The sequence below is a fragment of the Lineus longissimus genome, chromosome 8 (genome assembly GCF_910592395.1).
Source record: "Lineus longissimus chromosome 8, tnLinLong1.2, whole genome shotgun sequence".
Classification (NCBI taxonomy): domain Eukaryota; kingdom Metazoa; phylum Nemertea; class Pilidiophora; order Heteronemertea; family Lineidae; genus Lineus; species Lineus longissimus.
The window spans coordinates 2,654,761-2,682,633 of record NC_088315.1 but is presented as its reverse complement, the minus strand read 5'-3'; the positions used below and the strand labels follow the sequence as shown (position 1 = coordinate 2,682,633).

Here is a 27,873-nt window from a genome sequence, read left to right as displayed (position 1 = left end):
GAACTGCAGCCAAGGCTGTTGCTTAAATACGAGGCCTTCAGAGGTTATCATTGCATCCTGACTGATAACCAAAGTCGAGGGAACATCAATCAGTGTGGTACCACTGGCATCGTCAGAGGTCTGGTTGGCGAAGGCTCCCCATTCGTTTGAGTCGCTGGATGGGGCTGCTTTAGCAACGGCAGTATTGGACACATTAGTCCCGAGCGCATCGCCAAGCGTCTCTTGCTGAGCAGCATCCGTAATTTTTTCTGCCAATGCATCTAGTACCGATTTCGGTGTAGGATCCGACACAGTGTCATTGACGCCAGATGTGGGACCATCTCCAACCTCAAAGGTGACAGTCATTGAATCATCAACAGCTCGGCGTCGCCGACTGCCTGTCTTCGCGTTGACCGCACTGACGAATTTGATCTTCGACTTTGGAACCCCGAGGAATACGGCAAGGTTGTTGACGATTTCTGTTCCGAAGAAATCGTCGACTGACATGGCTGGCATATCGAAAGACAAGACGAGAACTGCGGACATCTTGATATCAATGTGGGTCGTGCCGTTCATGATGAAAAACAAAAGCTTGTAGTCTCTGTCGAAATAGTTTGCCCCCGGGCCATCACTAAAGGAGGGCGTTGGATCAACACCTGGGGCTATCGGGAGGAGTGCAGTGTCACCATTTGAGTTGAGTCCTTCGTTCAGAGGTGGGACTCTGGCATCCTGGTAGAACAAATCGAATCTTTGTGGGAGTCGGTAATAGACGGCCAGCTTGACTGAGTCGGTGGTATCTACGTTGAGGAGCCGAAGCCGGAGATGCTCTGGGCTGGTGCTTGTGAAATAGATGCGGTATTCCCTCTCTGAAAAATCAAATAGTTGTTGTTACAGTAATATGTTTGATATTTCATCATTAATGTTATATCAAGAGCTACTGCATGGACTGTGACGAAATACCCATTACCAATGGGGAACGCAATGAGTTATGACATTATCTGTAAGTGGTATGTCCAAATCAATCGCGCCTCTTCCATATGCTCCAAACAAAGTGGAACCTTTACTCTTTCTTTACGATTGGCTACAGGCCTGGTACTCACCCATAGCTAACATTGCCCAGAATGTGGACAGCCTCTTCTGGCAGGTATAACCATTGCACCATCCGTGGTCTTGCGGCCCGTTCAGCAGGTTCACGTACTTCTCGTTGGGGCTGAACAGCGCCACAGGCGACAGCCGCCTCTCCTCAGTATCATGGTCCATGTTCTCAATGACGAGCTGGGCGTACTTGACAGAGTTCTGACACTTGTAGGCTTGCCATGTGGACATGTAGGTGCACGTATTGGTGCCAACAATACCTAAAGATAAGATCAATCATTATTTTCAAGAACGAATGGAGCTATCTACCCCTTGCAAGCCTGTTGTTGTTACAGTACAGTACAGTTGTTATAGGTCTTTCTGTGTCTACGATTTATATGTGCAAAGCATGTGATTGTAATGCATCCTTGAGCTAGATTTTTAAGGGATAAGTAAAATGACTAAGGCCAAAGATTATTAGAGAGTACGAAGGACAAAATGCGAAGTATGTTGTACATATAGATAAATGTATCATGTAGAACCCGAGAAATGACACTTTTGAATAGCTTGTGGGGATTTTTCAGCAAATAAGAGGAAGTGGTACATTCGGAATACCTTTTAAGTATTACTTTTAAAAGGAGACAAGTGCTCAGGAATCTGACAGAACTGTCGAAACATACCTTTATTTGGGCAAACGTCTCCTGCATTTAGTTTAATTCCCTGCGGTGAGGTCAGCGCGGCCGTTGGGATCCTGTAGTCACCGACACCCCTGGTGGCATCACCATCCCACTCATATTCGGCCTGTGACACGATCGTTCCGGGGGAACCGCCCAGAAAGGAACCATCAGTGTCGTCAATGAAGCAATTCTGTTTGGCATCGCATACCATGTCAACGCAATCGGAGGGGTTTACCTTACTGAAATCACATGATTATGGGAACTGAACTAAACGCAGAAAAAAGGAATCACTAGAACCACAGTAACTGTCAACAATTTTCTATGCTACGGACGAAAGAGTGATGCTGAATATACGCTCAAGTTTCAGGACGAAAATTGTCATTGGTCAATTTCACAGTTTAACTCGTGGATACTTGGAAAGAATGTTACACCATTATCGAAATAAAAGACTTACCCAACGTCTGCACGATGAAAGTAAGCTCTGCTCTCCTCATCAACTTCAGCTACCTGCAATCTCTCTAGATATATAGGGTGCAGATTATCCTCAAACTTTGGATTAGTGCTGAAGACGTAGTTTCGGCGGCTGCAACGGTTTGCGTTGAACCCATGGAACAGGGTGTCTTTGACAGTCATTTTTCCGCAAAGTGCGGGATAGGATAGCTCATCAAGGAACGCCTTTATTGGCGCGGCATTGTCGGCAGATGACCTTCCGAACCAAGTGATACCGGTCGCACCGTTGTTTATTCTATAGGATCGCGACGTTACCTTTGGGTCGCCACTGATCTTGAAGTTATTTGTCGTCCTATCCACGTCATCACTGCAACTGAAAGTTCCACTGTCACCAATAAACGTGGAATTCTGCACAGTTACAGTCTTGTCTTCGCATATATGCGTTAAGGACGCGGGGCCAATAACGTAGTTCCATATACCAACGCCGTTGTCAGCCATCGTAAGGTCATTCATAAGAATGCTGCTCTCTGTTTGAGAATAGATACCGTAATCAAACGCCCGCCAGATTCTGAATCCTGACAGCTTCGAGCAACCAGGTTGTTCGTCCCCAGGCAACTGGAACGTTCCTGAAAGTCGAGGGAAGGTAACGATTATAAACCTGCAGTAGCGGATTAAGAGGATGGTGCATGAGGCAACCCCCCCGACCTCTTTTCGTCGGGGAGCAATGATTTCTCAGAGCACCTCCCTACTCGAGGCATCTCTCAACCGCTTCGAATTTTAGCTCACGAATGCTCGGAGAAACGCTTCTTTGGTACACTTTTTTTCTGGTTTCCCGGTGTGCAAGGGATAGTAGTCCTAGGGCTGATAGTCCGTGTAACAATAGCCCGCATTGCTAAATGTTTTGGTTAGGGTTAGCGGTACAATAAATCATGAGGCTTAATTGGTCAAATACAATGCTACCGGACTATGACTCCAGGGGGACTATATCCGCTGTCACACCGGCCTTAATTGCACTATGACTGGGAGTGCTTTAAATGTCCAAGCCAGACGACCGCCACCTTCCACTAGCATTCAATAATCTATGTATCACCGAGTACACGAACGGAAAGGTAAATTGGTACAACTACAGCTCCTACTGTGTAAAAATACAACTGGTCATACACAGTAAGGTTATCACTGTACCGGGACAAATGTACCACCTTAATACACAACATATGCTTACCCATATAGACAGAATGCGCCTCATTATTTTTCCAGCCAACCGTATCATCACAGACCTCCCCCTTGATGGAATAACCAACTCTTTCCGATCCCGCCACCACGTTATCCTCCATGACGACATCAACAACATTGTTTACCTTGATCCCAGCATCATACATGATATTCCAAAGTTCGTATCTACCATTGTAATGGCCGTTCCAGACCACGTGGGTGACGAGGTTATGACGAATTTCATTGCCTGATCCTTCAACGATGATTCCTGCAAAGCAAATCACGTGCTACACTTTAGTTCTTTCAGGTGATATAAGCCAGGTTTGACAATCCGTACAAGGATCTGTGGTATCAGCAAGCCCTACGCTTATTCATTTACGTGACACTCGAAAATCATCTTTTCTGCTTTTAAGAGAAAATAGTAAATGAAACACACTTGCGTACTTTGTTTTACCATGTTTATGGAGCACATCGTGAGGCTTGCGAAACCTCCGGTGAATTAAATTGATGACATACTGAAGTAATTGGTTGTCTAACCAAACACCCGGAGCTTGGAGCTAATTCTGTCGGCCAAGACCGAGGTGCATCGCAGAGGTTGTAGGCTCCAGGCGGGCAGTGCTTGATAAGATGATTCTCCATGATACTACATGATGCTATAGGTCTAAAAACAAGCTTAAAAGGTGGACTAAGCATACCTGATCCAACTGGGTGATGAATGACGTTATTTTCAATCGGAATTTTATTGGAACCGAACACACCAATAGCTGGAGCAAGTCCATTATGAAAAGCACAGTCCCGGACGTACGATGGTCTTGCGGGGATAACCTCCCCTGTATCAAGCCAAACAAGGGCATAGCGTGGGTCATACGAGTCAGTCCATCCAAGTTGTCCGCCCCTGTAGAACTCAACATTGCTGATTCTGGCCCAACCTAACAGGATGTAAAACAGAAGGCATCAGTTCGAATCTAGGAAAGGAAAGAGCTCGTTTTGATAGGAAAGCCATTGCTGAAAGACCTTGGTGTCAGGAAAACCGCACTAATTTCTGTAAACGACGCTCAATAAACAATGGAAATATCATGCAGGAGGAAAATATGTTAGAAGTTTACGGTGTTTCCTCTCGGTCACAGCAGGGGATAGTTTAACCGTAACCACAAACTAAAGGGGACACGAGCTGTAAGCCGTTAACCATCTTTTTAACTGCACGCTACTCAGCGATACCTAGTTCTGGCTAATCTATTCCAAAACTCTTTTCTAATTTATAGCATAGAAGTTTGTAGCAGATGGTTTGCAATTACCCCTGTATATCTGGTCAAACATGGAGTAGGTCCCCATGATGACTCTAGCTCCGAATGCATCCTGTTTGATCGTGCGGTAGTCTTCACCAACCACCTTGACGTTCCTACTCAGAAGGCCGACCTCTGCAGCCATGGTAAAGTTCTTATTCCTGGCCACTAACTCGGGAGAAGTGATTTCATTCACTGGAAAACAATAATGGAAAGGATGAAGAACTCATACCAAGGAAAGCTATTGGTGGTACGTTTTTAATAAAGGATGTTATCAAACTCTGAAAAAGCAATACTGAACGATTTAACGAAAAGATGGCATCTGCACCAGACACTTTTTTTGTACTTTTGTCTATGAAAATGGAACGTTTGTAAAATATTTAGAAACCCCTGGTCCCAACTGAACTTACCCATATGGGTATGAGCCAGACTCATATTCAGTGTGATAGTCTGACCAGACACTGCAGTGATCCGCGCAGTCTCGCATTCACTCGCCTCGAATCCCGTCGGCGCGATTACAATATCTTCTCCCACCTGCCAGTCATGCGCATCAGCTATTTGGATCTGACTGTCGCCCTGATTGGCTGTGACCGCAAGTCTCGTCCAAACGAGACTGCGTGGTTTGCCGTGAAGGTCAAGGCCGCCAAAAATACCTAAAAACAGTGAAACGAATGTAGTTAAAGAGTTGACGAATGATAAAACGAAGAATTATACTCCATAAACACATATATACGGAATGATGATCAAATCACACAATACTGAAACACTAAAAAGTTTAAACTACTTTTGGAAGAATGTGCAGAATTAATTTCGCAAACTTATCAAAATTAATAAACCTTGCGATTCAACATGGTGAAGACCACTACTACTGGTGGTGTGGTGGGCTGCGTGTGAGTCCCACAGTCGGCATATCTGAGCAACTCACCGAGAGCCTTTGCACCCATGTTCGGCCCGGCAGGCAATGGCATGTCTTCTGTTTTATGATCTCCCATAAGTTTGATGGTGACCTGTCCTTGCATATGATCGCCTGATGTGGAGAACCCAGCAATAAGTCGGCCTCCACTCACAAAGATGTGGGTGGCGCTCAGCTCTACGTTCAGCTCTGGGTTGGTGTTGTTGAATTCGAGTACTCCGTAGACGTAGACTTTGGTAAACTTTGGTAACGGCTCATTAATTACAACCCATTGGCCTGAAATAAGATGCGCGAACACTGGTGGTAAAATCAGTAGCCTTTCTTAACAAATGTACGAAAGATCGAGCACTGACGGCATGATGATTATATACAACATCTGAACATCCCTGATGAAAAACTTAGGAGAGATAGGTGTTAGCATGAATACCATTGATACTGTACATATTCTTTTAACTTCAACAAAGCGACGTCCTTCCTGAAAGCTATCTAAAGCCACATGGAGGCATTTTAGGCTGTTTTTGGCTTGTTTGGTATTTAGAATCGGCTGTTTTAGTCTTTACAGAATTTCTGAAATATCTGGCAGGAGTATCTGTCTGTTCGGTGTTCTCACCTTCACGAATCTTAACATTATCACCTTCCTGAGGCAAACAGGTCACATTAGCGCAGTTGCCGCCATAACCTTCCTCCGTGCCTTCCCAAGTGGCCAGGTCTGTCCACATGGTGAAGTTACCAGGCCTGGTGTCCGGTGGCGGCACGGTGCTTGGGTCCGGTGGTGCGATACAGTCGTTGTACCAGCAGCGATACACATGGAGATCCACGTCCCTGGTGGTCGTGGTCGGACCAAAGATATCCCGCTTCTTTCTTGTAGAGTTTGCAGGATTATCTCGTCCGCTTACTGTAAAACGAAGTCAAATATAAACAGGTAATCCCCTCGAAAACATTCTTGGAATATTTTGCATTAATTTGCTACCGTAATGACGGCATTCACTGTCATGATTTCTGCTTGGGACAGCAACGTGATACTGTTAAATCTTAGTTCTCACGTTAGAGACCAATGCACCAACATTCTTGAAAGATGCTAGAATGATCATCAGTCTGTGGAACGTTCCGCAAAAGCTAATCCTACTTATTCCCGTAAAAGGGACATCCAATTCAGCTACTCACTCAGATAGTAAAGATCTTTGCTGTTCTGGTTGAAGTAGTAATCGTAGTTATAGTTGCTGGCACAAGTGACCATGGTTGCAGTGCTATTGGCATTTTGAGTGGGGACAATCCCAAACCGATCAGGTTTCTGGGTGAAATTGTGGTTTATGATGAGGCAATCATTTTCCTGCAAAAAGAGCAACTTTATGACAATAACCAAGTCGAAAAAGTCATGAGAATAAAGATCATGACTAAAACTTGGTCAACCCATGCATATACTCCCGGCCACTGATTTGTTGTTTCATGCTTTGGTTTCCCGATGACGTCCGATCAGGCCAAAGCAGGGAGCAACTTCAGAAGAAACAAAAGGACTGAACTCTCCATCGTTCAAATCCAAGCTATTGTATTATGTATATATTGTATATCTTTGAAAAGGGAGGCGTCAACGGCAGTTGGGTACGTTTATTGGGTACTTTCAATCCAAAACCACCATGACCGTATTTCGATTTCCTTACCTCTAAAGTGTAAAATGTTCCCGTGTAAGAGATATTGGTGACATGGTCCACGTTTTCAAAGTGCATTGTGTTGTTGGTGCCACTGACTAAGACCACCATCCAGCCGAGTTTATGGGTCAGACGTTTCTTCGCGAATGGGACGCTGCTGGACCCGTATTGGTTCTCAAAAATTGCGTTCTTTGCTTCCAATGACTGCGGCGAAGGATTGTTGAAGGCGAACCTATGGAGCTTGACGCTTGCATCACATAAGCTGGCAGCGATGCCTTTACTATAGTCCGCTGCATGTGTACAGCTGGGAGGAAGGAGTCCACTGGTGGGAAGGATACTCTGCCCAGCAACACCGGTGAGAGTTCCATCCATGTCTTTCAAAATGCCCTCGTGTTCCCAATCGTATGAGCACTTATTCGGGGAGTTCACCCACGTGGTGTCATAGAAGTCGTATTTCCAACCACCGCAGAATTCGATACATGTTCCATCGATTCTAGTAACAGACAAGGCGTGACATCTGCTTTGATCAAAGTTCGAAAAAGTATTACCCCTTAAAATGAGACCTTCATCAAAGGGCAAAATGATGCCGGCTACTGTGCAGTCCGTGGTTTCGGTTAGGTATCCATTGATATGGGAGTTTTCAATGATAGCACCACCTTCGTCAAATCTGGGAACATTAGAGCCACGTATCATTTTCATTTCGATGCCAGCCTTTTCGTTGTTGAACATGACGAAATTTTTGAATTGCATGGCACCACAATTGACCCATTCGGCCCCTTTCTCATTGTTCCAAGCATATAGACCGTCGAAGACTGCAGCCTTTGCCACTGGGTCATCGCAAGCACCAGTTTCAGTCGGAAAATACTCTTGGAAGATCCACAATCCGAACCAGCCTTGTGAATGACAAGTGTTGTTCTTAAACTCCAATAGCGGAACCTTCTGGGGGCAGATGTTAACATCATAAGAAGGCCCGCCGGGGTGTTCATGCATCCTGTACCAGAACCCAAAGTGAGTGCCTCCGGCCGCGGCGTTGTGTCTGATTGTATTGTTAGGGTTGGTCACCCAGAACGCAGCAGGTGTGATGTCATCGTTAAGAAGACTTGTACTCGATTTTACAAACACTGCCAGATTGTATTGGATGATATTCCCAGTCTCTATACCATCTTCCAAGAAGAAGGCGCCACCCATGATATTATAGCCGACAGTGCGTTCGATGAGGACGTTGTGTGTCCCGTGGATGTTGACTGCACGGTTGAAGGTCTCGTGGATAGCACACCCCTTAACGTAGGAGCCGGTCATGTCGCCGTTGAGATGGAAATGAATGGGGTACCTCCCGAGTCTGAATGCCTGGCCCACGTAGTTCAGCTCAACATGCTCTATACGACCGACGACCAAATCTTTGTTTGGTTCTGGTGCATGCATCATGATGTGTCCGCCAAACTGGTCACTGCCCATCTCCTCTCCATGTCGCCCTTGGAAGCAAGTCTGCGTAGCGAATTCACCTGAAATCACAATGCAATAACGATAATGAGAATAAATCAAATTAAAATATGCAATTCGTGAGTAAATTTGATGTTAACAAGTAGCGAAGAACGTGTCTCCAACATGCCAAGTTTGTGATGAAACTTGTACTTTCTTTTATTTGACAGGAACCTCAAAAATGTATGAGAGAGACCTACAAAGCACATTCACAACGGACTCTACCACTTCCACTCAACTTACCTGTATCAAATCCATCAGGGCATGGTTCAATAACAACATTATACTGAGGATCATTTGAACCCTGGAACAAAATGTTGTGAGTGAGCAAGCCGACTTCTGCACGCATCTCCAAGGGCTTCCCGCCGACTGTGACCGTAACACCTAAATGCTCATACTGAAGATTCTCCACCAAAGTGATGGTCTTTCCGTCTCCTGAGATGGCCGCTATGGTTAACTCCTCATTCTCCCTCTGGCTGTGTCTGTGGCCTGTGGATGCTAGGATTAGCTTTGAGCCGACCTCCCAGTCCGTGATATCGTGATCAACAGTTAGGGTGTTCGTGCCTGCCGCTGCTGTGGTTGTGAGCTTGGTCCATGTGTTGGCAATTGGCTTGCCTGTAAAGAGGAGGGAATACTCTAAGTAACTTTCTCATTTTTTGTTCTGGATCTTACATGTATGCACACGGTTGTTTCATGACATGTTTACATGTTCAATTAAGATTGACGACAGTTGGGCGACACCAAGTTGACCGAGGGTCATGCCGTTATGCCGTTGGTTAGAGGTGGTATGCCTCAAAATAATGTAACTGTCTGAGATCCATGAGACTAGAGCATATGCATATGTATCAAAACCGTAAGATTAACCTACCATGTAGATCAAGGGTGCCATTCCTGACGGCCAGGGCTTTGGCTCCATAGATTGGTAGCTCGATGGCCCTTAGGTTACCGTGCATAGTGATGGTCGCCTTGTGCAGGTGGGGCACGGCCTCTGTACCGATCTGGAAGGTACCTCCATCCGTGATGAGGATGTTCTCGCAGTTCAGCTCAGCGTCCTTTTCGTCGAAGATGACAGTTCCGCCTTGAGGAAGAAATAAGACGGTCAAATGAGGTGAGGCTCAAAACTGCCAACGACCTCCTTTTTATTCTTGGATCTGCTCTATTGGTCTGCCAGAGAATTGTCTATTGGTCTCACTTGGCATGTTTCGCAACCATTTACGAACAAGGAGTACGAGAGACACACAGGTCTGCTGTGCCACCTATGCCTCGGCGAATCAATTTGAACCGTTCCACCTGATTGCCCATACAGAGCGCCTTCAGTACCTGATGATCAAGGTGGGGGTGACACTTTCTGTCAGATTTTGATAAACGACCGGCTTCAGTGACTAACCTTGGATGAGAAGCATCTTTACGATGGCGGTGTCAGTGTCCACCATGAGTGTCTGACCAGGACCCACCACAATCATGTCTCCATCGACAGGCAGGCTCAGGTTAGCGCCCCAGGTATAAGGAGATGACCACACATCAATGTAATGGAAATCAGCATTTTCCTGCAAAATAATCAGTAGAGAAAATCTTCATAAAATAAAAATAATTTACACAATCGCTTCAAAAGGTAAAAAGTGCTTGTAATAAGTCGTCAAGATTATGATTAAATTGTTTTCCTGACCTCCTTCAAATGTTTGTTAGAGGTGGGCAACATCAACGTAAAAATTTACTAACCTCGGTCGTCTGACCATTGGCTCCTACACTAACGGCCACCTTGGCCCTGATTGAGGGACTCCGGGCCGATGTAATGCATGTGATGGCGGTGTCGCTGACGGTCTGCACGGCGCAGTCGGAACCAGCTATGTCGACAGTCACGTCCGCACTCGATGTACTGAAAGATAGGACAGTTATAATTAGAACTGGTTACTCAAACAGTCTGCCAGATCCCAAGTTCAATTTGTACAACACCATCATCTACTAATTGATGTATGTTATACTCGTCCTCTAGTTATGGACACAGCAAGTAGAGGTCAGGCAGATGAGGGATGGGGGATCGATATACTTACCCAAAACCAGATCCAGTAATGGTGAGAGTGGTTCCTCCGCCAGTGCCGCCCCTTGCTGGCGAGACAGATGAGATGGAAGGTGTCAGGGCGGCCTGGTAGGTATACTGTGTGCCGTGAGTTAGCGTGGATTCTCCAGAGGAGACGATCAGGTCACACAGCTTGGTCCCAGAGCCGGTATCTGCAAGGAGATGAACAGATTCTTGAACTCTTAACTGGAGACGTTGTTTGTTGCCGATAGTTGGGCTATCACGTTTGTGCCTAAATTCAAGAAAGCCATAACCGATTGATGTGACCATCCGTTGAAAAGCTCTCGTTGAGCAATTTCTTAAGGAAATGAGGCCATTCTATCCAGAATGAATTCGTAGCAGATATTCACAAGAACCACACCTGACAGTAGCTCAGGCTGAGCCAGGCCTCCAGCGTCCCAAATCTAACAGATTTCTGAGGTGACAGTCTTACCTAATGCAGCGGGTACAGTGCATTGAACCGCCGTTGGTGAGTTTGGTGCAGTAAGCACGGTTGGACATGGCTCCCCGCAGAGTGTAATGGTGGTGTCATTGTCGTTGAAGCCTTCACCAGCAATTGAGAGGATCTGGCCACCACCGAAACTACCTGCAATTTGAATAAATATGGAATGAAAAAATGCATTATCATCGAAATAGAAAGTGCTTTTTCACACGTCGGACATAATGAAATGTAGATGTCCAATCGGTTTCAAATCAGCTTCAGTGGAGAGGATATGTGTCAGACCCATGTCTATGCCGTAGAAGGGGACAAGTAGATGAGAGTAAGTCTTGGATGATGATGGTCCTCTTCAATAATTTGGATAACATCTGCTCTGTAGCTCTGATTAGTTGTAGCAAAGTGATTATTTTTTCATTGATTGGCTAGCAAGAGTTGTCTATAAAGACAATAAGCAAAGCTGACCGTTCCTGCCAACCCCTCCATCATTCTCTCTATGAAAATACTGCTAGAAGATGATGTTTCTTACCTGCGACTGGTGACATTGAGCTAACCGTCAAAGGGAAGGTAAACTGGGCAGAGGACGTGGCAATTCCTTTCCCCTCGACAAAGGCGCGGACAGTGTAGTCTCCTGCTGGGCAGGATGGGAGAGTAACGGTTAGCGAGGTTGATGAGCATGCAGTGACTTCACTCCCCTGTCCGCAGATGGTCACAGAATTCATGTTGCAAGCGGCGTCGATGTTCGACCCAGAGATAGTCAAAGAGCTTCCTCCACTACCTGAGCTTGGGGATAAGCTGTTCACGACTGGTGTCGACCCACTGGAAAAGCTGAAGCTCTGTGCAGGATATATTTCTCCATTCGAAGTGATGATAACGTCCACGCTGCCAGCAGCATGGGCTGGGGTCACAAACTCGATGAAGGTAGACGAGACATTGGTTGGAGTTACAGAGGCACCGTCGACTGTTATGGTGGTGGAGCCATCAACAAACCCAGCGCCATCTGCTCGAAGAAGTAAACCACCATTGGTGCTGCCAGAGGAGTAGGAGAGTCCAGTGAGAAGTGGGATCACCGTGATCGACACTGAGCCAGTTGAGTTGCCTTCTGGGTTTCTAACCACTACGACGTCTTGGGTCCCTGGGATTGTGTATGGGAGATTACAAGTAATGCTACTGCTTGAACAAGTTGCCACAGTGCAAGGGACTGTTCCAACGTAAACAGCTACATTGGCTTTTGTGACGCCGAAGCCCGAACCGGTGATGGCGAGTGTGTCTGTGCCGTCAGTAGATGTGGGACTTACGGCGGTGACCTCTGGAGTAGCCGCTGAGCCACAAGTGAAGGTCACATTTACACCAGTAGCTTCAATTGTCTCGTAGGGAGTTGTCACCAAGATGGACACCAAGTATTCGACCCCATCCGTGAGAGAAGGAGTAAAGCACGTCAACGTGTTGTGTGTCTCCTCGGTTATTTCACAGACGCCAACTCCAGGAAAGTTGATGCTGACAGACGAGCCTCCATCAGAGAAGTGCATACCAGTCAATGCTAACCTAGCACCACCAGCACATGATCCGACATTCGGGGTGGCCGCAGACACGACAGGTTTAAAGATGTAGCTCGTACTATTACTGATCTGGACTGCGGCAGAGCCGGCACCAGAAACAAAGAGACTGATGACGGAGTTCAAGTCGTAGGCGACTCCGATTGCAAGAGCAGCATGTGGGGTGAAGGTAGCGACCACACGGTTTGCACTTGCACTCGTAATGGTCAGGGGTTCATCCATGAAATAGGCAGTGTGCTGGCAGAGGTCCGTTCCGAATCCTTCACCAGTCATCTCAATGGTGTAGTCATTGCTGTTCTGGGTCACTGTGAAGGCGGTAATGTTGGGAGTGGCGCAACTGGTGAAGAAGAAGGTTACACTTCCTCCATTGTTCTCACAGCCTGCGGGCAGGGTCACTGGGCTGCATCCATCTATAACGGCACGAGTATGCCCTGAAAAGAAAGATAAGGATAATAAAACAATGATTTAGGTTTCGGCTAGTTATTTTGACCGACTACCGAAATTTAACGAGACCTCGCAGAGATGTACATGGTAGTTACAGGCTACCTGCGAAATGTTAAGTTCGATCGTACCTCTGCCCCAATCTCCTTAATGTTGCTGTGAATTCACGTAATGTACAAGTATAGCAAAGAAACCAAAGGTAACAAAATGTCAACGAACTTTTTGAAACAGGCGCTATTTTCGCTGCCACACCCTTGACTTGCATTGACACACTTGAGGTCTGCGAATTTCTCTTTGCTACTCTCACTGTACCGCGGAAGGATATGGTAGTGCCTTCATCGACGTAGTCGCTCCAGTAGAAGTACTCGCCAGCCGTCAGGAACTGATGCACAGAGGCACCTATTGGATAAAAGAACATAAACTAAGTAGTACGTTACAAATACGTACCATCGTAGGTATACAGGTAAGACAGGTTCTATCTCAAGATCAAATTGTGTCGCCATGTTGGCCAAGTCTTTATTTGGTACCGGTAATTAGAATTGCAGGACTGGCGTCTTTCAATGACCCGCTTTCCACCAATCCGCTGGGGACGTTGATTACCGACAGAGGTCGAGACGTGATTGCCTTACCAGTTGAGGTTTTCGCCCCGCTACTGAACCCATTTGGATCGCAGGCCAGAGACGAAGCATTGGCTGTCTGGCAGACCCTATAGTTCATCCCCGAGACGTATTGTGGTGGACTCCAGTTCCATTGGATCTTGTCGCCTTCGTTGATGTCAATAGAGACAGGGTTCCAGCTGTAACCGCTACCGTAGGCTGAAAGCAAAGGAGTAATACATATATATCGTAGGGGCAAAGTGAAAGAAACTAGCATGAAGAGGCAATGACATTGATTGACCAAGAGCTGACACAACTAGAAGATCTACAATGCGCTCCATTGTCCCAGGAGATGCCAAGTGATTTCAAGGCATCTGTATGCTCATTGACATGCCTTGGAGGCAATAAAGGATTCTATCATTGCGAAATATAGAATATAACAACTTACTTGCATGCGTTCCAGAGTTGTCAACATTGTGTGTTGGATGGTACTCCTCCAGCTGTCCTACGACAGAGGTTGACGTGGCATTTAGCACGGTGCAGCTGACATCACCTACTGCGATATCGTAGAGGGTGATGTCCTCGGGGAAGCCGGTACCCGTGAAGGTCAAGACGGTACCTCCGAAGAGGGAACCTTCTTTCGGCGAGAGCTGATGTAGCTCGAAGTCGTAGGTGATGTCAGGGATGTTGTTGGTGCTGCGAGTGTAAGAAATACACATCAGGAATCAGCATTATTCTACTATGTCTTCACCGTAAGGTCGTGTTTTGGCTGGTCCATTGAAAAAAATCTCTGATTCAAGCAATTTCCATCTTAACGTGGTTAACGAATGGTGTATGGATACTTACGTTGTGTCTGCGTAGTCGTTGGTTGCAACTCGGAGTCGGATTGGGTAGGAGCCCGAGGCCAAAGAGGGAAGGATGGCCACAATGGATGTGCTTGTCCATGACTCAGTCCCCGCCTGTGCACCACCTACAGTCAGGAGACTCACGGATGAATCATAGCTGCCGAAACCGGTGCCTTGGATTTCGATGACCGTTGACCCTGAAATGCAGGGATTGGAAAGCACATTTAATATGGATGGTCAAGTATCTGAAAAGAAGGAATGGCCAACAGCAATTGTTCAAAGCAGTGGTATTAATATTGAACAAATCGTTGCACTTTGACTTACCATCGACACTTGCCGAGGTGGCATTGACAGAGGTCACTGTGCCAGATGGACTGTTGTATGTAAACGTACTCGTGTATGTAGCAACTCCGTTGTTATCAACAACGAAAGAAACGGAGCTAGCAGATGCCTGTAATCCGAATGAAATGGGAATTAGAAAATGAAGAAATGAGGATTAACATGACCACAATATGGATGCTTACACTATATATCGGCGCCGCCGCCTTTTTTTTTGCACTTGTTCATATTGATATTTTTGCCTTGTCTAACTTCGGTAGTAACCCACATAAGGAATATGCCGCCGTTTAAACTGAGGAGTCATTAACAATACCGTGTATGAGAGAAACAAGAAAATGTAACACTTTTTAAAATTCTTATTGCAGAACCTGACTCACCCCTTGAGGGACCTCGCACTGCATCTGAGTGAAGTTGAAAGAGAGTTTGGTACATTCGTTACCGTCAATTAGAACAGTCTCATCAATAGTCAGACCAGTTCCTACGATTGTTAAGATCGCTCCACCTGGTAACGAAATGAATACGTTTTACTTATATATTTTAAGGTGAATTACGAGCAGACTTTAGTCAATCAAGATGTAGCAAGCAAAACCTCTTAAAAAGGTAATCGATTATGAGACAACAAAGGTTAAACATCTTGCCAGTGACTTACCGCCCTTGGTAGCTGAGGTTGGGGTCACACTGGTCACACTGGCGGTATAGCTGAACGAGTGCGAGCCAGTCGCCTTGCCTTTACCGGACACGCTGACGAGTACGGAGTGTGTCCCCGAAGCCCCAGAGCCCAGGAGGCATGTCAGGTGTTTGGAAGTAGCAGACTGAGTCACACACGAGCTATCGCCTACTCGGATTTCGTTGTTGGAGGTCGTGCTATCAAAGCCGGTCCCTTGAATGGTCAGCACTTCGTTCTCAGTGCCTGAAAGTAAATTCACTCTCAACTTTCTGTGTCTGGATGTGAGACTTGTAGGACCACAAAGGCAGGATCCTCAAAACTGAAGACCTTCGTCAGCTGGTGGTTGGGATACATGTACATCTTAAACATCGCTGAGAAGACGGAATCACCAACAGTGACATTTGGGAGAGAAGAAATTAGGAGAAGATACAATTGCAAGTTCTACAAACAAAACCGAGCAGGCTCAGCCACACGCTGAAAAATTGTTGAAATAGTTTGGTGGGTGGTACGAACATTTTCCGAGAGACCGGTTCTGTGTGGGCATTACGGAAACAGTTCAGCTATAAGTGAATGTATAGGTAAGTTACTTGTACAAACCTGACGACGGGGAGACGGACGTGACGGTTGCAGCAGCACTCGCAGACCATTCAAAATCACAGGCGTCTTCACCACATGATGTCGGGATGTTATTGATGACCACGGAGACTTGAGGTGTGGTGTGCGGTGTCCGTAGCATGTCTCCGGGGATGGGGTCCAGGAGTAAACAGCCATCGCTCAGAGTCGTCACGTTGGCTGAGGGGTTTATGCCAGAGAGCGAGGTAGAGGATTCGTCAATCTGAAACCACCATCATAGTAAACATGGCCATAGTGCAGTAACTGATGTGCATTTTACATAATTTACATAATCTCAAATTCTCAAATTGTATAATACTAGTGATGCCTCGTTTATCTTACCTCCATCTGTGGCTGATCTCCCGTAGAGGTGACGAAGTTGACTAACCATTCATGCCCAGCGCATGTCCCACCTCGAGTCACGTCAACAGCTCCAACAAGCCCAGACGCCTCTAAGATGTCCTTGAATTCAGAAGCCGTGGACTGGGCCGAGATGCCTTTGATCGAATGGCCCTTGTAGGCTATGGCGATGGAGCCAGTCACAGGCGGAGAGGCGGTGCTGGTTCGGACAGTGTTAATCCCAATACCACTTGCCCAGGATGACTGACGGTAGACACCTCCCGATTCCTATAAAAGAAATGACCAGCATAAATTGATCTTTCTATCGATCTGCTGCAGGGCTTTACATGTCCAAACATGATTATGGCCCTTTTCAAGCTTCTGACCACCATGGGGCGAACTCTGTTATAAACAGAAGTAATCAAGTTTACCAAGCGCGTTGCTTCCTTCGCTCTTCGCTGTCTTACCTGTGAGTAGTACGGCTGAAGGAGCGGGTAGTTATGGCTGCACTCGGCAGCTACCAACTCAACAGTGAAGCTATCCACAGAGGGGTCGGGTCTCGTGACGATGACGTTGGAGACGCTGAGGCTCTCGGAGAGGGCCAGGCGCATCGTGTCCAAGGCTAGAGAGGAAGAGAAGTAGAGGAGTTATAACAAGTGGAAAAGGGGGATTTGTCCACATGAAATGGGGTTAGTGCGGGCGCCACGGTACCTGGCAGTACTGATGCTTGCTCAAGAAGATCTTTAAGATACATTTTTGTATCGTTTATTTCGCAAATTATTGAATGAGTGACTCGTAAGTCTCAAGGACTGGAGCTTTGTTGGTAACTGGTTAGACAGGTTTGACTAGCTGATGAACAAGACCTTTTCTAGAAGCCTTTTCCGACTGCAAGCAATTTGATAGATCGGTTTAGCTCAAGAGCCAGAGGAGCATCGGTGGCTTCCCTTGTTACCTGGTATATCTAGGACCGATATGGGTGCCGCCGCCGCCAGCAGGACGTTATCCACGTACAGGTCGACATTGGGATCAGTGCTAGAGATGGACAGTTGCTTGATCGAAAGCTGCGCAAGTGTACCAACTGGAAGTTCATTACTTAGATCAGTGCATTTGTATTTCCATCTGAAAAGACAACGTGTAGCGAATCACAGACGAGAGCCAGTTCTCGCTAGAGGCTATTTGATCCAGTTATACTTTATAAAAGGGTCATATAAAACTGAAATTGGTTAATATGTGTTTTGCTGCAGTAGTAACTAATAAGGATAGTCTACACATTTCTGCAGTCATTACTCACGTGGTTTCATCTGATTCAAAGGTGATGGCCACATTCTGACTCTCCTCTTCAATCTCGAGGTTATCATTGATGAACTGGTAAGACACACTCACGGAGTCCGATAACGCCCCTTTGTAGGCTAGGCAAAGCTGGAAAGTGCGCGAAAATGGAGGTAAGATGAACCCATTATTGTATAGCAATCGTCGCCAGTTCACCGTTGTTACTACAGCGCATGACCAGCCTCGTGCTCTACTGATTTCTAACAACGCCACTCTTCGACAAGAATATGAAAATATCTCAAATTAAGGCAAAGCATTCTCCTCATATCAATGCACTTAAAAGGAAAAGGTATCCTATTTTCAAACGTGTACATCCTGTTTACATGTATAGGAGACACAATGATGTGAAGAAAAAAATCACTTTGAAAAAAGATTGAAGAACTCACGTATTTATGACGTGAAGCCTTGACTTCCTTTCCCTCCTCTGCCGTGAAGATGGTAGTGGGGTTCTTGAGACTTCTCCTGCCGCAGAAGGCGGAGGCGCTGTCCACGGTTCCCGAAGGTGCGACCACATCGTCCGCCTCGTAGTCCACATTGACGCTAAAGTCGCTCGGAGTGGTCAAACCAGTGGGACACTTTACACTGAAAATGCTGTAGATGGCTGCTTCGATCTGAAATAACAAAATCAATTACTATTCTGCTTCGTCTTGACTCCTAATTTGATGACGAAATCCGGAGCTGTTGATCGTCTTTATGTGGCTGGTCATGCAGGCATGTTCTGTGAAGCTGAGAGCACACCAAGGGAGCACACAGAGAGGTTGACTGCGAGATCATGCTGCACAGTTTATTGAAATTGTATATATAGAAAAGCGAACTCCCTGTTTTGTTGGCGTCAGTGTCATTATCTCATAGAGGTCTTAGACGACACGTTGCCAAAAACGAAACGTTCGAGTTTCTACGAAGACCTTCGCGACTCAATCTCGGAGTCCTTTAACTCGATGTGCTCCTGGCTTAGGCCACATTAACCAATTTGCTGCATGAAGCTTTCGCTCTCTCAAAACCAAAGGTTGGCCGGTTGGCGCCGGAGAGATGGTACTTGCTACTGCACTGGCCCCAGAGTGCGTAAAAACTCATCAAGTGAGGGAGCAGGGCCCAATGTGATGGGGCCTTTGCCTTCTCGTCTTTAAAGCTAGTTACAAAGAATGGAATACACACCGTTGCAGCATCAGCATCTCGTGCGATGGGCACTGACGGAACACCATCGATTTCGAGCTGGAAGGTCTCCATGGAGGCGACTCCTTGAGTATTTTCTGTTACTGAGCCTGTCAGGTCTCCGTTAGCCACAGCCACTTCTATCGGTCTTCTGTCACCTGTAAAGGAACAATAGTATGTGTTCAAAAGCGGCTGGTACTAAAGTCTGATTCTACTACAGCGGTAATGGGAACCGACGCGGTATCTGCTTCCATGGGCTTGCTGCCTATCCAATAGGGTCGACCAAAATATCTTCAAAGGTCATACGTACCTCCCGAGACGAATGTCACGGTGAATGCCACCGAGTTTCCCGTAGTTGACTCCGAGACTGTCACCTCTCTCGGGCTGATTGTAGGGAGGCTGTTCAGCGCACTTTCGACTAGCGTAGCTGATGCGGGAAAGGTTAGAACACCTACGGATGAGAAAAAAGAAAAGTTGAAAATTTCCCGGGTTAGCGCCAATCGCTGTCGAAACGCTGACGTATGGGCTCGTTAAATCAAATAAGTCAAATGTGTTCATTTGAACAATGGCATAATTTCAAATAATTTTGGCAGAATCTTACATTCGTCTCGATCATCGAGGGACACCGCACATAAACTGACCTGTTGAAATGCCATCGACTCTCAGCTGGAATCCTCCGCTGGTTCCCCCAATAGAAAGAGTCTGAACCTCATCCACCACAGATCTGGTCGCCCAGTTGATGAGGGTGATATTTTGAACTTCATTAACAATGGTGGATTGAACTTTGACCTCTTGCATCTCATTAACCGCGTCCCCAGTTTGTTTGTTGTTAAATGTACTGTGGTAGATCTTCGCGCCCAAGTAGAAACTTCCACTGCCGTATCCTTGTCTGTGATACGCTTCAAAGTAATAGCTGAAATGATAGTAACTACAGTAAGAGTGACTTCTTAAGCATCAATGAGAATTATACAGGATTACCCATGATAATATCGACGAGCATATTTCAACTGCCGTCAGTCTCGAAGCACCAGTACGTCCAGTGGATGGAGAACATTTCTTGAGGACAGCCTTCCTATAGATATCTCAGAGCACTTCAACTTACGCTTTTCCGGCAGTTAGATTCAAAACTTTTAGGACTTGGGTAGGGTTGTCGAATGACTGCGTATGTGTCTCTGCATAGGAAACCAGCTCCTGCAATGTAACATCATTGTCGTTATACAGAGTGAACAAAAAATGGCTGGAGCTATTGGCAGCAGTAAAGTCAGAAGTAAGCAGTAAAGGCGAATTCCGAGAGGGGTTGCATTACTCATTAGATAAGAGTAATCAGCCTACCTTATCTTCAGGAGTTTCGGTGCCACTGACGTACAACTTGATAGAATCGTCTCCTTTCACCATCAACGAATACTGCCCTGTTGAAGGCGCCATGAAGAAGCCTGACCACCTCGTCACGTAGTTATTGCCGTTGTCGACGTATTCTGCTTGATCCATGACGAAGGAGCCATAGTTCGGGTCTGAGGATGATAGATTGGCGATGGTGTCGATGTCAGCGTACGAAACTGAAGTATCATTCCAAAACTCCGACTTCACACCTCGGTTACCTGAAAAGATATTGAGTGTCTCGGATCATAAGACTTCTTCAAACCTACTTGACATTTTATATAAATTGTGGGTTATGGAAGGAGATCGAGTGATGGCCACAGGAGAGTTTGTTTTGTTTAAACAACCTGAATCTGTGCAAGATGTAGGGGAATGCTTGGTGTTGCTGTGAGGTAAAATACTCAGTCAATTATTGTAATAGCATGGACTTACCAGGATAGAATGACTTGATAGCTTGCTGGCTCGGAGTCACACATGTTATTTCGGTATCAGAGAGCGACTCGATCTTGCAGTCTTCTCCGCCGACGGTCACCGTAGCTGGGGCCGTGGTTTCATCAAAGTTCTGCCCAGTTATAGTCAGAAGGGTCCCACCTTCTGTGCTTCCGACTGCGGGGCTAACGCTGTCCACTTCTGTAAGGTTGAAAAATAAGATTGTCTAAAGATTGAAATGCTTGAAATGATTCCAAGAAACTACATCTAATGATTACGTGGATATATCGCACGACTTTCGCAACGCATACGATGTTTGCTATGTTTGAGTACCAAGCAGTGCGGCTTGAAATTTCAAAGCACTGCCACATACGTTATCGCGTTGATGGTAAATTCAATACAATACAGTACTACACTGGAGGTTGCTTGAATAAGATGGAAGAAGCAAGACCCACTTACCGGCGTATGTTTGGAACATGGCGATCTTGTTTTGGGCGGAGACGTGAAGGATACTCAAGTCCGCCAGTGATCGTCCGTATGGTCCCTCAATGAGAAAACTTCCATTGATGTTTCCTGAAACGAAATGATACTTAGGAAATGAACACTCGTCTTCTTGCATCGCCCATACAAAGGGGAAGTAGTACTGAAAAATCGCCCCCCAAAGGTTTTCACCACACTATCAGAAAAAAAGATCATCTTGTTGTTACCCATACAGAATGTACAGCACAAATCCGTGTTACTGATGAATTCAATGTGACAGCAAAGCAGTCATCATCTTTGGCTACATTTACTCGTTAAACTGCCACAGAAAGATCATATCAAAACTTGTAATGTTCTCGTACTTCTGATTCCACTCGACTTACCTATAAAAGTTCCTTGAAGCTTACAAGTCATGCAGCCGTACCTGCTGGTCCCATCACCATTCAAGGAAATACCATATCTAAAATAAAATATGCGACCATATATCATCCGGAGACATTCGAAGGGGGTAGTTGCTGAAGAACATGGCCCCATCTGTACCTCTTGCAGTACATTTTAACAACAATAGATGACGATGGGTAAATAATGACAACATGTATAGACGATTCGTGCTCTTAACACCGTTCCTTCACGGGCATGAAGAGCAATCCCTTTCAGGAACTCCAACTCTGCTTGTCAACCCTAGCTTGTATTGGCAACTAGAAATCAAGTGGGGATTGACCCTCTGATACTGGCTAACGGGGTCTGCACGGCATGGGTGCGTCATAAACACAAATAAACTCACAATTCATCTGTATCACCAACTCTAAGCTGACACTTCTGCCCTCCGAAGTAGACCCTAGTGATTCTCTCCGTGACTCCATTGGTACTCGCTTCTTCGTTACTCTGGGTACGATTAGTGATGATCCTTCCGCACATTGTCACCACCGTGCCTGCAGCATGAAACACATTGTGACGGGGTTGTGTGCAGCCAATACACTTACATTATCAGAATATCGTTGGAAAGATTTTGGTACAGAGCGGATCGGAGCCTATTCCGATGGGCGGGAGGTGCCACGGCGTTGGTCTTTGTCACTGACTAATATAAAAGTCCGTGATTTTCTTCAACATTTTTACAGTAATAAATATAAAGTGAAGTTTTTCGATTTTGCTTGACTGTTGTCAGAATAATGGCATCGTTGATAACTTACCCGGTGGCCCAGAGCGAGGGCTTACGGAGGTGATGGTGGGGGTTACACCTGCTTTGGGCTGAAAACGTGAAATGTAGAATGTTTTTATGTGATTTTCACTTCTTCCTCGCATCATGAAACAATAATTCATGTAACTAACTTATGGTACAAATAATACCAAAAATGATAATACTCTTTTACATGACTTTTAACAGTCCCGTTATTTCTGGCTTTTAAAAAAATTCTATTATAATAATTTAACCCAGATACTTACTGTGAAAACGCATAACTTTGAATTGGATGGGCAGAGGTTATCATCGGGGACCTCGACACCGTCAACTTTGACCTTGACCGTGTATTCTACATCAGCGGCGGGGAATTTGCTGAAAAAAGGGAGTAAGAATCCAATAAGCTTTAGCGCAACTGAGCCATTGCAATAGCTATCCTGGAAAATGATCTGTGTGGATACTGTTAGGCGGGGACTTGGTAAAAAATGATGTCTCAGACTTACGGTGTGTAGCACATGATCATCGTTTCGGTGCAGCCATCTTTGTGAATCCGGCATGAAATGGATGACATATCTGACACCAACGTTACCTCAGCTCCCTTTCCTTCTTCGAAATGATCCTTGGCAAAACCTAAAACAAATCAGTTATATATCTTCTTTATTCTTATAAATGAGTACAACTAACAGTGCGAGTGCAAATACATTATAAGTAAGTACATGTATCAATGTGCATTGCAACTATATCATTTTCTTCTTCACACGTGCAGGAATTTGCAAATTCTCTTCCCTCTCTTAAGCGGATCATATACCAAAATACCCTGGCATTATCCTTTACAACACCTTTAAAATCATTTAATCACTTAAATCGCTAAAACCGTTTAATGATTTAAAATCCATAGGCCCTGTAAAAACTGAAATAAAGGTGTTAAGAAGTTTTTCTGCACATCGCCCATCGACTTACCAGTGCCATGAAGAGTTATACGAGTTTCACCGTTGATACTGCCAAGGCCAGGAGTGAGGTAGTACACCGTGGCGCCGTGGATACCTGAAAGAACAATGAAGAGACGTTTCTATACATTGATTCATTCTGAGGGATGGATTACTTTCAGGACGATTACATCCTCATCGTCATCATCATCATCTCATTGATATTCCCGGTTTCGTAACCCTATTGGATTTCATTCGTCAGAGTAATGGAGTCCACTTTTATAAACATGTTTTTGCATTTTATAATTTTTTTTATATTACAAATTAATGATCATAATATTCATTAATTTCAGATTTGACGGACTAGAAGTAGGACCCCTTTATTTTGGCCCTCTATTGTTTGGTACACTGTAGTGTATGTTTTTCATGCTGCTAAGTGTAAAATACAAAATATTGTACCAGAGGGAGCAGAGAACTAGTAACACAAACCATGTAATACATACTCATTAATATTTCACTTTCTATACGTTGCAAATTTATTAGGATTACTTTCTAGAGTAATCGATAGACTTACAACTTAGTATTATAAATGTCTACATAGCCGTTACCATTTTTTTCTTTTGTTGTCACGGATTGAGTTTGAATGTACTTGTACATGTACAGTATATAAATACATGTACATGCAGGTACATTTTAATTGAACACTTATATAGCCTAATATAGCCTAATATAGCATACATAGAGCCCTTCATATAGCATATTTTTGCTGAATGTACTGAACATCATCATAGTATTTCTTTAAAGTTCGGTTAGTTATATTCAACTTTGAAAAATCTCACGAGGACATGCATGGCACAAGATACATAAGGCATGTTAAATAATGATTTTGCTCATAGGGAAGAAAAAAAGGTTATGGCCTGATTTTATGACTTCATTGCGGTTTCGGGACCCAGCGTTTTGTTTCTAAATATGGCCAACCTAGTAATACACACGTGTTTATCATAGTACATGTTGTGTTTCAAAGCCTAAAACCGTTTAAAACAAGTATTTATTCAGTATGGTGCTGGCTCCCCAACGCTTTCGAATAGGTCTAAAAATTAAAGTCGCTGAAAGAACGCCAAATATCAATTTTTTGCTGATTATAGACGAACAATTCCAATTCATTGAAATAACAATGAGTAACACGACCATTACAATATTTTGCCCCTTACGTCGCAGTTAAAAGAATTCAGGTCTATATAACCCAATATACGGCCTATTGTCCTCATACAAAGCCATTTCCCACCTTAAATTCTTAAGCTTAATTTCCCATTGTTCCACTATTTTATCATATCACGACAGATCTTGATAACATCGACCCCCATGAACAGATTTCGTGTAAGAAATAAAACAACATCTTTGCTGAAAGAAAAAATTGGCAAACTCACCGACGAGGCAGAGAGCGAAAACCAGAGAGACTAGCTGGAGTCCCATCTTAAGAACTTGATTCCGAAAGTTTGTCCTCTATCTACAGCTGCATTTTCTTCACTTTTAGTACGAACGTTTTTAGCTGAAAAAAACACCTTAAACTTATACATGACAGAAGGCCAGAGTCCTCTATTAAAACCTGTGTACATTACGTGTACATTGGTGTGCATAAGTTTTGGTAAAAAAGTACTCATTGGACCAATCAATCTGCACAAAATTTTATATGTGTCAAGAAGAACCCTTTGCCAATAGCATAATAAATGTGTTTGTTTCGTTCACTGCTTGGTATCATCCATAAAAAATCTTGGAAGAATAAGAATTTCACAAATAGATATCGTTATGAAATATACGGTCGGTATATACGTGTACCTATCCACATCACAAACCTACCTCTTCGTTTCTATTATTTGATGACAAGTTACCACCAACAATCCTGCGTACGTCAAGCGAAGGTCTCCAGTTCCGAGTTATTTTGTTTAAAGTATTAAGTGACCCGTTTGACCAGGCTGTTGCTGCTAAGTTCCTGTCGGTGCCAGTAGCTTGGCCTTTTCATAGGGCCTACGCGCCAGCAAAAAGGGTCAAAGCTATGATTATGTCAGTGGATCACCGCAAAGACCCGAGCCTGATCGCCACGCCGATCGATCGGAGAGTTTATACCGTATAAGCTCCCTGGGTCGATAAACTTCGACCGCATGGTGTGTAAAACGGGCTGTTTAGGGCATTTTATGTAAGTTTTTTTTTCTTTGATTTGATGATGTTCACACCCGGATCATGAGTCGTGTGCATGACCCATTTTTTGATCAAAAGTTTATAATTTTGTCTAGATACTGGCAAGTTTACATACTATACCACATGTAACAGGCACGGATCCCATGTAGGGTCACGTATCCAGAGGGGGTCGGAATCCCTAGTTTTGAGAAGAAATACTATTAGATGCATACAGTTTTCATCGTACGGTTTCTGAACTTTTTAAATTATCTAAAATATTTGGCATTTTTACATTACGGCCCACTCGGCCCTTTCCAAACCTTGCTATATATAAACATCACTGGAAATGCCTTCTATTCGTAAATTCTTATCCTGAAACTGGGGCCTATAGGGTCACATATTAGGCCACATTTGGACATGCTCTTTGGAGTATTCCAGACAAATTGCTGTTAATCTTGAAATTCATTATTTTAAGTAGCTGTTGGTTCGAAAATTCCTTTGTTGGGTTGTAATAATGCCAGATTTTAAATGCCGGAAAATTTGACATCCCTCATTATGATCTAACGGGATCACCTAGTCTAACAGTAGGAGTGACAAATAGTTCCGACCACCGAAAGACTGTTGACTAAGTATCCAAGATACGGGGCCAACAAACTCCTGCGAACTCGACCACAGCACGTGCCTCGATCACTGAGACAAGTTCATGAACTTGCTTCACATAACTACATGTACCAATGCCGACTGTTGACCACTATTCATGTCGTTCCCATCACCAAGGACATCGGCTAATTTAGGTCAGTACCATCCGAGCGAGACCCGATACTTAATGACCAGCCACCGTTGTGCTGAGTGTAAGAGTGTACATGTATATGTGATGTAAAATGTTGTACATTGTGGATGTTCAGCCACCTGCATACTGGTGATCAGCTGTCTCCTGGCTGAGTCGAATAGCATTCCGCGAAGTTACTATTTATAGCTCACAAGGTCATTTGCATAAGATATTGATGACGTTTTAGTCACGTGACAGTCGGACATCGACACTTATTTCTACGCATTTGAGCTTATTTCAAAGTCAATGATCTTTGACCCTGCATTGTTTTTAGCATGAATGATACCATAGAGTCAGAGAGAGAAATATTCAGAACAATTATGTAGTATTTCCAACACTCGGACATGTGCCAGATTGAATCTAACTGCCCTAGTTAGAAAGCCTGAATCCATTACGAAACCGCATGTTTGTCCGACATTGCCTGTAATTCAGCGATGGGGAAATAGAGGGCAGCAGCTGCAGTGACGTCATCTTCGCGGAATGCTATTGGCGAGGAGGCAGTTTCTAGTTCTAAGCGTTGTCGACCGATTTTGCGTGTAGCAAAGGTCACCAGACCTTTACACCAAATACAATCTGCGCTGAACGGGACATAACATGGCCGACGGAGAAGTCTGAACCTTACATAAAACAAATATCCACACTTTGGACTTAATGTGATAAGTGGATAAGGGTAAGGAAAATGAAATAACTCACTGATTGAACATAATTATTTGATTCTTAGCAATAACACAAATAATGATTTTTAGGCATTATATATACGCACTTGGGAGAGTATCAGACGCGAAAGGCTCTCACATAAGCCGCTTTTAGCAAGTCATTACCAGGTCAGAATGCTTGAAATCGATGGCTTGTGAACTCGGGACCAGCACCATGAACCTAGTGCGGGCTTTAGTACAGCTAAAGTTGAGAAGATGGCAGGCATGGCAGGTACAGGATGCAGCTAAGCGAAACCAACTGCCTCGGAGGCGGAAAGACATCTTTAATATTTCTCAACTCGTAGCCTCTTTCTTTCTTCCCTTGCAAAAAATGGTTTCTGGCACGACACACGAACCTTTCATCCTGAGCGAAGCACCAGACATTTCACGAGAGCGCCCAGTTTTCGGGTTTTAGAAACATCCATCGCTTTGCTGCGCCAGATTCACCATTCCATATGTAAGAAGAGCAGTTGGTTAATTCGATTGCGATTATTTTCAGCATTGTTGTTCTATCAGACTCAATTAATGTACGAAAACAAGCAAACTGTCAATGCTAAATGGGGTCCTCTCCACCGAAACCTGGGGTTGTTAGCAGAGGAGTGTTTATTCATACGGTGTACAGCTGACTCGGGGCTAGAATACATCAATCCTACCACTTGATACCACGATAAACAGCCACGGGA

At 44.7% G+C, this 27,873-nt stretch overlaps 1 protein-coding gene across 1 annotated transcript; it reads right to left on the bottom strand.

Annotated features, from left to right (window-relative positions):
* Positions 1-89: 89 nt before the first annotated feature.
* Positions 90-24,964, bottom strand: LOC135492493 (fibrocystin-L-like). Its single transcript, XM_064779001.1, has 47 exons — positions 24,919-24,964; positions 23,526-23,609; positions 23,069-23,195; positions 22,832-22,940; positions 22,579-22,636; positions 22,173-22,320; positions 21,772-21,848; positions 21,368-21,481; positions 20,912-21,109; positions 20,435-20,700; positions 20,205-20,293; positions 19,744-20,015; positions 19,413-19,553; positions 19,106-19,260; positions 18,337-18,561; positions 17,913-18,187; positions 17,574-17,740; positions 17,089-17,243; positions 16,625-16,909; positions 16,268-16,505; positions 15,653-15,913; positions 15,381-15,505; positions 14,989-15,115; positions 14,666-14,861; positions 14,268-14,515; positions 13,853-14,038; positions 13,443-13,622; positions 11,756-13,213; positions 11,224-11,376; positions 10,765-10,942; positions 10,433-10,589; positions 10,101-10,260; positions 9,582-9,791; positions 8,957-9,328; positions 7,247-8,736; positions 6,753-6,918; positions 6,199-6,483; positions 5,601-5,864; positions 5,086-5,328; positions 4,688-4,870; positions 4,088-4,321; positions 3,403-3,660; positions 2,185-2,806; positions 1,734-1,969; positions 1,080-1,334; positions 268-845; positions 90-164 (listed from the first exon to the last, which is right to left on the bottom strand). Exons 1-47 carry the CDS (start codon positions 24,962-24,964, stop codon positions 90-92), a joined length of 12,129 nt encoding a protein of 4,042 aa, XP_064635071.1.
* Between the last annotated feature and the right edge of the window lie 2,909 nt (positions 24,965-27,873).

What these genes read in the sequence shown, in the direction of transcription:
- LOC135492493 (XM_064779001.1), bottom strand. Translation starts at nt 24,964, where the DNA reads ATGGGACTCCAGCTAGTCTCTCTGGTTTTCGCTCTCTGCCTCGTCG. An exon ending in GTTTGACCAGATATACAGGG is followed by an intron (nt 4,322 to 4,687) that starts GTAATTGCAAAC and finishes ACATCCTGTTAG; the next exon opens with GTTGGGCCAGAATCAGCAAT. An exon ending in CGGATCCTACACCGAAATCG is followed by an intron (nt 165 to 267) that starts GTACTAGATGCA and finishes TTGCTAAAGCAG; the next exon opens with CCCCATCCAGCGACTCAAAC.